This window comes from Lytechinus variegatus, chromosome 16 (genome assembly GCF_018143015.1).
Source record: "Lytechinus variegatus isolate NC3 chromosome 16, Lvar_3.0, whole genome shotgun sequence".
Taxonomy (NCBI): domain Eukaryota; kingdom Metazoa; phylum Echinodermata; class Echinoidea; order Temnopleuroida; family Toxopneustidae; genus Lytechinus; species Lytechinus variegatus.
In genome coordinates, this window is record NC_054755.1 from 3,280,894 (window position 1) to 3,293,461 (window position 12,568).

General features: G+C 35.3%; 1 protein-coding gene across 11 annotated transcripts in view; it reads left to right on the top strand.

The window, feature by feature from the left end:
* Nucleotides 1-12,568, top strand: part of LOC121429542 (muscleblind-like protein 3) — a 79,011-nt gene that overhangs the window by 16,266 nt on the left and 50,177 nt on the right. For all 11 annotated transcript variants that reach the window (XM_041626604.1, XM_041626609.1, XM_041626605.1 and 8 more), the window contains exon 2: nucleotides 7,999-8,223. In XM_041626604.1, coding sequence (XP_041482538.1) covers nucleotides 7,999-8,223 — 225 coding nt within the window. The remainder of the gene's footprint in view (nucleotides 1-7,998; nucleotides 8,224-12,568) is intronic.

Genomic DNA, 12,568 nt, shown 5'->3' on the forward strand with positions numbered 1-12,568 from the left:
AATATCAATAGCCATTGCAGGGCCCGGCCATTGGATATCATTTGCTTTTGTAGGTTAATCTCTCATTTCCGATAATTTACACCTTCACATTCATAAACTAAAAAGTGTTTAAAATCCACTCGATGAGCAGGAGTTAGTACCCCTAATGGGCAGCTAACAGGCACTTCCTCTTCACGTTTGCCGTCGAGACGAGGCAAGACATAGGGGGCAACATTACCGCAGAAATGTGAATTTCCTCCCGCGTTAGCTCGGCTAGTGCCCTGTATTTGAAGTCTCCCTAATCGTAGTAAAAACATTACTGATTATCTCATTAGGCTGATCTTTCAGTGTGTGTTTTTTTTTTCGTAATGGGCTAACCCATTTTCCATGCACCGGTGCTACTTTTCGTGACCCCGTATTTTAAAGGCAACTGCTGACATTCTCAACTTGCTATTAGGTTATGAACTCAGCAATATTCCTATAACTCACAAACACTTAAAAATTATGAGTAACATTTTTATTTTAGTTTCTTCTTTTCATTCACCCTCCTCTCTCTCTTATTTTTGTTCATTTATTTTATTATTTCACTTTTTTCTGGGTGTGTGTGTGTGGGGGATGATTAGTTTCTTTAATTTGTTAATATCTAATTTCAACAATAGAAATTTCATTTCAAACAAAATAATGAGGAAACTAATATAGGCCTGTGTGCACAAGGGGAAATCTTTTACCTTAGATAAAGATGAGAAAATTGTGAACATTTACGACTTAAATCAAGGGATGGATACCGTTCCATTGCTCCCTAGAACTACTATTCTTTGAAATAGAAACCAAGAGTAGTTAAATTCATGGGAACGCAGGACATGGTTTCTCTTCCCTGAATTTGCTGGTTTTTGTGACTATTTTAAGACAGAAAGTTCTGTATAATTCAGGATGCAAAAGTCTTCAGGTGAGCGTGTGGAATTTCCTTACTGATCCGTTAATGGCAACAATTAATGCAACCAACTTTTAAAGGGAAATAGATATTTTCCCCTGAAGTGCCCATGTCTTTCCCTCTTCCCAACCCAATTTTGATATTAATATTTATGAATTCTACCTTAGACCCTGATCTTTAAAAATCGCTTGTGAAATGTTAACAATTTGAAGACAATGCTTTTAACAATCAGGGAATGGGGGGGTTATATTTATCATTATAATGGAAAAATGGGCTTACACGTGTAATTGATTCTAAAGCTAAGAACATTTATACACCTAGTAGTTAGTTTTAAAGAAAAATACATTTTGTTATGAACCAAAATCTGTATGCTATGTAGTTGGTAAATAGATGGCTCTATTGAGATAACATCATCCTAAGCTTATCAAAGGCGATACCTGCTCATTTTATTGTTCTGATCTGTTGGCCGGGACCCATAAATCATTATTTATTCTCGCGTTGGTCGTCGCTAAAACACTCAATAAACCTTTCCACCTTTATCCAGTAAGGGGCATATAGGACAGGGAAACTGCTTTCGTGTTTGAGCGGTGAATGCTCTAACCAGTAAAGCTTGACTCTGAAATTGAGCTCCGATGACGAATTTTCACTTTCAGTTTTCCGTCGGTTGGGTCGCTGGATTGGTGGTTAGAGGGGTATTAGGGTACATCGGGAGTCTGTTTGGAAGATGTTTTGTCTTGGTTGTTATGTCTAGTGAGAAACCGAATCTGGTGAGAACCATAGCGGAGTAATGCTATAGGCTGTTGACAGTCTGCGGACGGTTATTGCAACGTGAGAGTTGAAGTTGGATTGCCAATTTGCAGAGTGCAGGAGAAGGTAAGGTGAGGAGGTCAGCCGATGGGAGAAAAGAAGAAAATTGGTCGTGAGTGATGTCGTTTGTGAAATGAGTTTAAGATTGGGAGTGGGTAGATGGGGAGTTTGGGGGTATTTTCTTCTATTGGAATTGATAGGAAGATGGAGGATATTGAGATGGGAACCCTGCCCCCCTTCCCCTAATGAAAAGCCCCCTTTTATCCCTCACATCCTCCCCTCAATTTCTTTCTCCTCTCTTTTTCCTTTCTCATACCCTCTTTTTCTTTCTCCTCCCCTCTTTCTTTCTCCTACCCTCTTTTTTCTTTCTCCTACCCTCTTTTTCTTTCTCCTACCCTCTTTTTCTTTCTCCTACCCTCTTTTTCTCTCTCCTTCCCACTTTTTCCTTTTTCACCTTCTAATAATAATGTCTTCACCCTATTGCGTTTTTTATTTGTTGATAGGTATCTTGTCAAGCCCCTATTGTATAAAGGGCCTATATATATTTTTTTGTGTTCTTTAAAAAAAAAATATTGTTAAAGAACAATTTAATGATTACTAGACATAGAATTAAATCAAATCTTTACCAACTTAGATTTTAGTGGTTTTGAGTGTTTATTTCATCTATGGAAATGCAACAGATATCCAACAAATTATTCCAAGGGATATATGTGCCAGGATGATATGTTGCCACATAGTAGCAGTGCCTTTAGTTTGCGCACATATAATCTGACACTACATGTAATTGATGAAGCACACACAATTATACGTCAATATGACATACACACATACCAAAAATAGATCTGAACTTCAAAGCTGCAGTTAACATACGTAAATTAATGGCTATTTTCACACTTCAGTTGAGCTTGAATAAACAAATCAATTAAGATAGGCTGTAATGGACCTAAAGAGTTAAAAATAGTATTATGTTCTATTCTGTGGTGAAAGTAAGCAATTTCCACAAATAATTGGAAGAGGAATAAAAAGCATTATCCAAGTAATTTTGTTGAATATTTTATAGACCTACTCGATGTTCATGACCTTTTTCTTTGTGATTTCTTGGAATCTTGGCATTTATTGTAGTATTTTTTTAGGCTGTAGTTTCAGCTTAAAGGAAATAACAGCTGCATGAAAAATGAGGGTAATTTTTTTATAAAGAAAGGCAGATAATTGATACTTTGATATCTTGAATAATTTTCCATGATATCTACAGGACCTTTCATTTCCATTGTTCTATGTAAAGCAACCATTTTTTAGGGTACTTCAATATCTTACAAGGAAATACCTGCATGCCATGAGGTAAAAGAATATGTAATTAAAGCATTTGAAAGTAAACAAGCACGATATCAATAATTTGGAACCAAAATGGCTTGGTTTGTGTAAAGTACCTTCCAATTTTAAGCGAACAATAGATGCCTATTATTGGAATTCATTTCACACTATTCTTGTGGGGTAAATTTAGAACTATTCAGACATGTCTTTTTTTTCTATGAGTATTTAAAATTTAGAGTGTTCAATAATAATGTTTGTCACATAAATCACCCTTTCAACCCTTTCTCGTTTTAATTTGTAAAAAGTGATTTATTTATTATCCCTTTGTTGAAGGTCTATATAAACCATGTGATGATTTGTATTTCCTTATCATGTTTTTCCTAATTGCGAATGCAAGGCAAATGATATCTCTCTAAGCTTTTGAAAGGTGTGAATGAACTAGTACCAGAATATGCAATTATGACCGCATTTGAAAGGTGGATTCAGACTGATTTCATTTTAATCTGTTTTCAATAAGTTTTTTTGTAAATGACCTTAGAATTTGCATAGGTCCCATCCTGTTTCCAAAAGAAATGAGTAGGCCTGTAAATCGGCTGTAAATGGAAAGTAGTGTGTGCTTGTTGCCAAAGAAGAAAATCCTCATGCAATGAACTAGTGAGTTCCTATTTCAGTACTTAAACTGATTTTAAGTATCCATGAAGCCCCAGTCTCCTTATAGTGTCTGATGTACGCATTAACATCAAAACCGCATTATTTGAACCAAGCAATGTATGTCTGTATAGAGCAAATACACACCTTTCATGAAATTGATCATGCAGACATGCTTGGCTGGCTTATAAAGTGTTTTCACATATCAGTGAACATACAAAGGAGGAATGAAACAAAGAAATATATCGCAAACAAGTCCAGCTTTCCCACAATTAACAACCTCTGAACTTCATCCATGTTGTAAAAATTAAAACCTCAAAAAACTCTTCAGAATTATTGGCGCTATGTTGGTTTAATCCAGGATATATGTTGTATTTTCATTTCAAAGCTATTTCAGCCCAAAGATCTGTATTTTGTTTCTCCTTGATAGTGGTTATGGTTTCTTTTGTGTTTAATTGATCTTGATTGCTTCTGAGAACCAAATTGATTTATGCTATATTTTTGTCTCTGTATTTCTATTTCTGTAACTCTCTGGTATACTAATTTTGAAGATGTTGATAGTTTGATAAACCAATTGATTTTCTTTATGACCATGAATCTGTGAGAGAAATATTTCTTCTATTGGCTCAGCATATTGGAGAGAGAAAAGAAGAGATGGCATAGGTTGATGTGAAAATATTGTTCTTGAATTGTTGCCAAAGTGCAGTGTTACAGTACGCAGTACGGCCAAGAAGATATGAAATAAAACGTTAAAAAAAATCTTATTTCCTCATCTTATTAACTTTGTACACATGCATTCAGAATATGAAGGCTTCTCTAATAATATTTGTGAATAAAGAGGCCAAATGTCGTTTCTCTTACCCCCCCCCCCATTTTCCCTCAAATGTAAATCTTATTATTTCTAGAATTTGGGTTTGTACTGAATATTGATGTTAATTTCATATTCTTGTTGAAATAGGTCCACTCAGTGCTGTAAAAAGTGATGACATAAAAATATAAAATTCCTGATGCCACAAATATTTGTAGAAAATTATGACTGTCACCTCATCTATTTTCCTAACCATTTGAAAGCCGATACAAATGATGTATACTTTTAATAATTTACTGATTGAAATCTGTCAGTTTAATGAATTTGTTACATGAAGCTGCAATTGTACTGTCTTTAAGGCGGATGCAACATTGCAGACTATATATGTATACGCCTTCACACCCCCTTTGGCAAACTCAACACTAAGCAAACATAACGCTAACACCGTTTGCATTTTCTTTGCAAAATCTTTCCAAAAAAAAATCCCCCTATGTCATAATATGTCTGTGCCATACATGGGAGAATACAGCATTGCCAATTTAGCTGTCTTTTCACGTTCATGTTGTACTTCTGTTCATATTTACTCAACTATGGCGGGTTAGACTCCGCTACGTGCCGCATTGTATTCTCATACTATAGCAAACGCTTCGGCAAGCTATCAATCTATATAGATAAATTTTTCTAACCCAGACACTAAAGTTTTCCTCTCTATCGCCTATCCATCTTCGTAAATCTCTCTAGTATGATCTTTTTATCTTCCTCATCTGGTATTAGGATGATTTTCTTTATGGTCTTGGTTGTATACCCATAATAATCCTCAATTTTTAATCTTGCTCTTTATTTTGTAGTTTGTAATGGACTCTTCTATACCTGATGTTCCCCTTCTGAACTTGCTTCAATTCCATTCCCTTTCTCTCCCTGTTTCCGTCCTATCCTCATCCCCATCTGTGTTTCCGTTTCTCCCCTTCCATTCCCTCTATCTCGCTGCATTTTTACCTTCCCCTTTTCTAAATTCTTCTTTTTCTCTGTTTTTTTTTCTTCTCTCTCTGTTCTTCTTTTCATGTCTGCACCCCCACCCCTCTACTACTCACCTTATTTACTGTCGTTCCCGGTTCTGGTCTCATTACCCCACTCAAACATTGAACAGAACCAGAGACCGAAAGAACCCCACATGCATGCACCTGCGTTAACATTTAATGAGATTATTATTGCCTCTTGCTAATTGTTTAAAGTCCAAAGTTCCAAAGTAGTCTTGATCTTTGCTCCCGTATCATGTTCTAGTCTGTGATCTCGTTATTTATTGACGAGCTAGCTGGGGGAGGCTTTCTAGAATCAATGGCATTCATTCTTTTTATTAGCTCAACCGCATTGTAGTCTTTTATCAACTTTTATTTGTTTGAATCTTTGTCGTATCAAAGCTATAAATCCCAGGTTTATGTTCCATTATGTTGCAAATCTGCTAAAATCCTCATTCAGCATAAGTATGTAAATGCTTTATTTCCAGAACCCCCTTTTACAGGGAACTAACGCACTGAGACACGCCAGATAGAAAATAATTAACTTAAATTCAGTATGCACTCTTAAATAATCCATGAATTGTTTCCTAAAGAGGGGAAATAAACTCTGTACAATTTGAAATATTCTCATATTCTGGTATGGGAGAATTAGGCAAAACAGCTTTCTTTTATTTTTTTCATCAACTTTTAAATATGCAATAAAATATCAATTGTTTCCTCATTTGATATAGGCCATTACTTTTGATATTAAACACCACATTTAAAGTAATGTGTTCATAGAAGCCACTAGTCGCTAATATCAAGTAGTATAATAAGAGTATTATCTTACTGCATTTCCTCATTAACATGTCACTCTTTCACCATTAAATGAACCAAGAGCCTTGCAAGATGGTAGTGGCATGGTACCATGGTTTCTTGAGAGCTAAAAGGCTCCTAACGCCCTGCTTCTCTATGGAGCTAACATCCTTCTGCCGCTCAGCGTCTGATTTCAAGATGCCTGTCTGACACGTATAATGTATGCTCACATGTTGGGTCGTTGATGGGGGCAAACAGAGGAAGGGTGTGCTGGCATTACGGGAGCAAACAAAGCTACCAGGAGCCCGCCAAATTGAAGAATACCTGTAAATAATCAAAAGCGAAAGACCAAGAAGTGGTCGGAATATCATTAAACTTGCAGTAGGACATATTACCAGCTGAGATATAATGGGGGTGTCGATAACGATTTCATTTTAGCTTTGATGATGATTATAGAGAAAATAGGGATGAATGATTAGCATTGAGAAATATTAATAACAGAAGCTGTACAACTCTAATATAATTGGAAATAGCAGCAGCAGAAGTAGAAAAGACAGTATGGGCAGTATTAATGCTTATGATGATGATTATGTATGATGATGGTGGTGGTGATGATGATGATGATGATGATGGTGATGATGATGATGGTGATGATGATGATGGTGATGATGATGATGATGAAGATGATGGTGATGGTGATGATGATGATGAAGATGATGATGAAGATGATGGTGATGGTGATGATGATGATGATGATGATGATGATGACGACGACGACGACGACGACGACGACGACGACGATGATGCAGATAGTGATGGTGAAGATATTGACAATGAAGATACTGACCTTTATACGCAGAATATCGGGAAAATTTTCCATAATGCTACCGAAAATGACATTGTCCATTGATTTGTTTACAAGTAAAAAATTATTTAAATTGAATTGAAGTACATTATAACGTGCTCTTTGCCAAAAGCCTTTTGTCACATTGAATCTAATAGAAATTCATGTTCTGATTTCCATAATTTGATATATCACCATGGATATATAGGTGAATCGTCACACTATCCCCAATCATTGCTGAATGGTGAAGAATGGTGTATTAAATCTGTGTAGATAATGCAGTTTAAAAAGAGTATGAGATTGGGTCATGTGCAATGATTTAGTAGTGATACACTTGTTCTAATGGAGGAAGTAAAATTCTCACATCAACTCCTTTTTCCTCTATTTATCAGCTGACTGTTTGAGGAAGGAAGAAATATATTTTCAATATACACATGGCATGCAGAGTGCAACTTGGTCGGCCAGCCATTTATCATCTCTTGTTTATTTCTGTTTCATTTTCCTTTTTCTTTCGTCACTGTTTTCCGTGGTCAATCAGTTATAGGCCCGCATTGAAGAATATCAGAGTTTTCTGCATGTTGTGTTATTGCTGCCTCCAATGTCAGTTTCTTCATCAAGGAACTTAGGATTTTATATCAATCCAGTATTCAGATTGTATTATCATTTCTCTACAGGTTTGTTCACAATGGATTTACAAGTTAGCACATTTCTATTAGCCTATTCACAGTTATTAACCATGAGAAAATTGGAGCCTCCTCGCTGGCAATAATGTGATAATGCCTTCCTTTGTCGATCACGTACATCCATGTTTACCCATTCCGTCTTCATGTTTTTCTGATTTTTCCCGCCCCGCTCACAGGGTCGCTGTACAAGGGAGAACTGCAAGTACTTGCACCCGCCCCCACACCTCAAGACCCAGCTGGAGATCAACGGGCGTAATACGCTCGCCACCCAGAAGATGCTGCAGAACCTCCAGAACCAGCAGCTCCAGCAAGTAGTCGGCATGACCAACCTCCAGCTCCAACCCTCGCCCAGCTCCACCACCCTTCTGACGGGTAGCCAAGGTCTTCAGGCAGGCCCTGGGGTGAGTACCGAACGCCTTATACCACCCCCCATCCTCAAAAAGAAACAAAATCCCAGTCATGCTTTGCGTATTTTAGTTGTGCTATTCCCCCATTTTTAAATAGCAGTTTGTTTCCTTGTTTTTTTTTTTTGGTATTATCCTCGCTGTTGATTTTGTTCTTTTTAAACTATTTCTTGAAGCAGTTTTGTATATCAAACCAGAGAATCTATATTTTAATAACTTGAGAACTAGTTTGTGATTGCCATCCATGCCTCAGCACAGTGGATGAATTAATGCCTATGCTCTGAATATTTATTAAAGAGCAAACAACTTTATGATTTTGTTGCTACAAAAAGAGCAATTTTTTTTTAGATATTAATGCATTTCAGGAACAATTATTCAGTGCCATGGTTAAACTGCAGTGATTTACATTCAAAGCAGGAAAAAAGTGATAGATTGTTTCAGAGTTATTTTCAATAAAAAATGACATTTTATTATTGTGAATCAAAATTGAATAATATGGCAATTTTAAAAATAGTCACTTCATGTATGAAAGTACAAAATATTTCAGTAAAATGTACATTTGTGCTTTGCTTTTTTTTAACTAAAACTCTATCGAGCAAAGATTTAATGTCTATGAATTGACACCAAGATTAATATATAAATAAAATCCCAGATTTAATATACTTCAGTTTTGTGGCAACTAGAATTGAAATGAAATATAAATTACCAAAATAGAATCATTCAGTTGCAAACATTATTTTTAATTATTAAGATCAGCTGTTTTGTTGACTTTAATTCTCAAAAGAATATGGGCCTGCCAATATTCCTTCCCACAATTGCAATGAAATTCAAATATTTGCAGTATGTTTCTTCATAACAAACTGATGTACTTACTTGCCTTGTTATATATTTACTATCCTCATTCCTTAGTATTCATGAAATTGTTTTGTGCAGTTGCCTATAACAATTATGATGCATTTTTCATGCACTATATAACTATCTTGGTGCATTGTCCGGTATGATATGCATTTTTCTCATTGCATCGTTCATATTGATGGCATGCATGTCGCAACGTCAAGCACAAACCTGCATAAAGTTACTCCAAACGGCAAACTCTTCATAAAGATTTTAGCTGCAATGTTAGAAAATAAAATGCATTTTGAAAATGGTTGGAGCGTATATTTGCGAAAATATGTGTGTTTCTTGCAATCTTCTGCACACTAACCCTGAGCCCATTTGCTTTCATTGTTCGGCATCTGTATAGAGAAACTTGTGTTAAGATTATACCATCATGTGCTCCCACACATAAGCACATATATGAACATTCTCACACCATAGAAGTTTATTATAACATTCCAGAGGCTCACTTTTACATTGCATTGTTCACAATATCACATTTAAATGCAAACAAAGGGAAAACGATTGATACTGATAAAAAACATAACTTTTTTTGTCACAGCCTATACCAATATACCAGTCAAATACCAACTGAGTGATTCTGAAAGCTTTCTGGATTTTCATACTATTGATGAAGTTTCTCATTATATTCGATTAATATTATTTCATATCATTATCATCACCATCTTCAATGTTTTTGTTATAAATAAGTTTTGTCAGCTCATAAATATTATCTCATCATCATCTTGTTACTGCTACCACTACCTCATTTTTTACCATCACCACAACTACCACCGTCGCCACTGCCACATTTACTACTAATACTACTATCATTACCATCATCACCATCTTTATCATTATTATCACCCTCATCGTTTTCATCATCATTCTCATCATCATCATTATCAGCTTTATCATCATCATCATCACCACCATCATCATCACCATCATCACTATCATCATCATCATCATCATCATCATCATCATCACCACCACCACCACCACCACCACCATCATCATTATCATCAACATCATCATAATGGATTTATTTATTTATCATCCTATAAACAAATGAAAAAGGAATTACATTTTCTACATAGTGCCATAATTTCACTTGTATGAACAACATTTTTACATGGAGCATGAAACAGTTGTAGCTTTAAATGGAAGATAAAACCTATTTGACATTTGCCTTGATTTCCTATTGTTAAGGGTAAAGCAAGTAGCGATAATTTGATGTCAAATCATTCTCACATTTGCTATAGAGATTAGACTTTTGGAACTCTGAGAACATTCTATTTATTCAACCTTCGACCCCTTTTCACAAAAGTTTCTGCCCGCTACAATTCTAAAGTTTGCTTTGAACATAGGTCGTCTGTCGAGGCGTTGATCCAAAAGAATATATCGACCAATATTACATTTATGAAGAATGATGTATGTTAGTTGTGAACAAACTTCAAATAATTGATTCTTTTATTGTCTGAATTCACTCCCTGTTACATCTATTGACTCGATAACAATCGTTTTAACGCTCATACATACATTTTCTTTCCTTTTGCACTGTCTATCATAAACTCTGTTTCAAAACATGAAAATTAATAATTTTATATCATCATCACCATCATTTTCATCATCATTATCATCATCATCACCATCGTTTTCATCATCATCATCATCATCATCATCATCATCATCATCACCACCATCATCACCACCACCACTACCACCATCATCATAATTTATTTTACATTTTAAATTATTTTCTTTGCAAAAGGAAGAGTATTGGGGCCTATAAGAATGACATACTACTCGTTACAAAAAACAGTTTACCCTAAAGAAAGAAGAGGCATTTAAAATGAGGGTATGCGCATCATTTACATTCAAACGAAATTAGACGAAAGATGGAAAGTCCCTGCCACAAACTAAAAAGAGATGGATGATTTGTAAGGTGGTGGATATGAGGGAGATATAAATAGAGAGTAAGTGTGATGCAAATACTAAAGAGAAAAGAAGGATGAAAAATGGAGAGGGATATAAAGAAGAGACACTGTAAAAACTGTGGTGTTAAAACTGACACCAATTGGTGTTAATAGAGGACCACACCCTGAGGTGTTAAAATAACACCCTAGAGATTGAACATAACACCAAAGAGTGTAAATGTAACAACCGTAGGTGTTGTACTAACACCTATAGGTGTAAAACTTACACCACCAATTTAACACCGGTGTAAAATAACTGGTGTGGTCCTCTATGTACACCGGTTAACACCACAGTTTTTGCTGTGGAGGAAGAAGGTTAAATAAACTAGAAGCAAAGAGTAGGGTGAAAGTATTGGATGGTAGAGGAAGATGAAAATGATCCAGGACAATTGAAAAAAAGATTATTTTGGGGGAATTTAAAACTATTTTAAAGGACAAGTCCACCCCAACAAAAACTTGATTTGAATAAAAAGAGAAAAATTCAACAAGCATAACACTGAAAATTTCATCAAAATCGGATGTAAAATAAGAAAGTTATGACATTACAAAGTTTCGCTTCATTTCACAAAAACAGTTATATGAACGAGCCAGCTACATCCAAATGAGAGAGTCGATGATGTCATTCACTCACTATTTCTTTTGTTTTTTATTGTTTGAAAAATGAATTATTTTGATTTTCTCGTCATTGCCATGTGAAAGGAAGTTTCATTCCTCCCTGAACATATGGAATTCCATTATTTTAACATTTTGTGCTTCAGGCAAGGAAGTCCCAATCGTCAAATTCGTAAAAAATGAAATATTGTATAATTCGAACAATAAAAAACAAAAGAAATAGTGAGTGAGTGACATCATCAACTCTCTCATTTGGATGTAACTGGCTCGTTCATATAACTTTTTTGTTAAAAATAAGCGAAACTTTAAAATGTCATAACTTTCTTATTTTACATCCGATTTTGATGAAATTTTCAGCATTGTGCTTGTCTGATTTTTCTCTATTGATTCAAATCAACATTTTGCTGAGGTGGACTTGACCTTTAAAACTGAATCTTGCTATTATTTTTTGGGATTATTGATTGCATTTACAGGAAAGGTTTGGTCCCTTACCGAATCTTTAAAATAGGAATTTTATTTACAAAATCTCTCAGTATTATCCTTTGGACTGGAAGGGAAGGGGGGTGGGGTGGTTACAGATTCATGAAGTATACTGACTCATCTGTATTGATGCATCCATTGCAATGTTTTCATTTAACACTGGTTGCAAATTAGGCTGTAAATTAGAATCCTGTTCAATGTTCACCGTCGGATGCATTTATCATCTCTTTTCAGAGGCAGAATAAAAATCATTTCAGTTTTGAGATGATAGATATGAAGAGGTTGAAATGTCGAGAAATTTTAAATCGGTCTGTGATTGGAGTGTATGCATAATTGCCTCTCAGAAAAGAAGAAAGAAACAAAAGGAAGAAAGGAAAAGTTTTTTTATTTGTGAG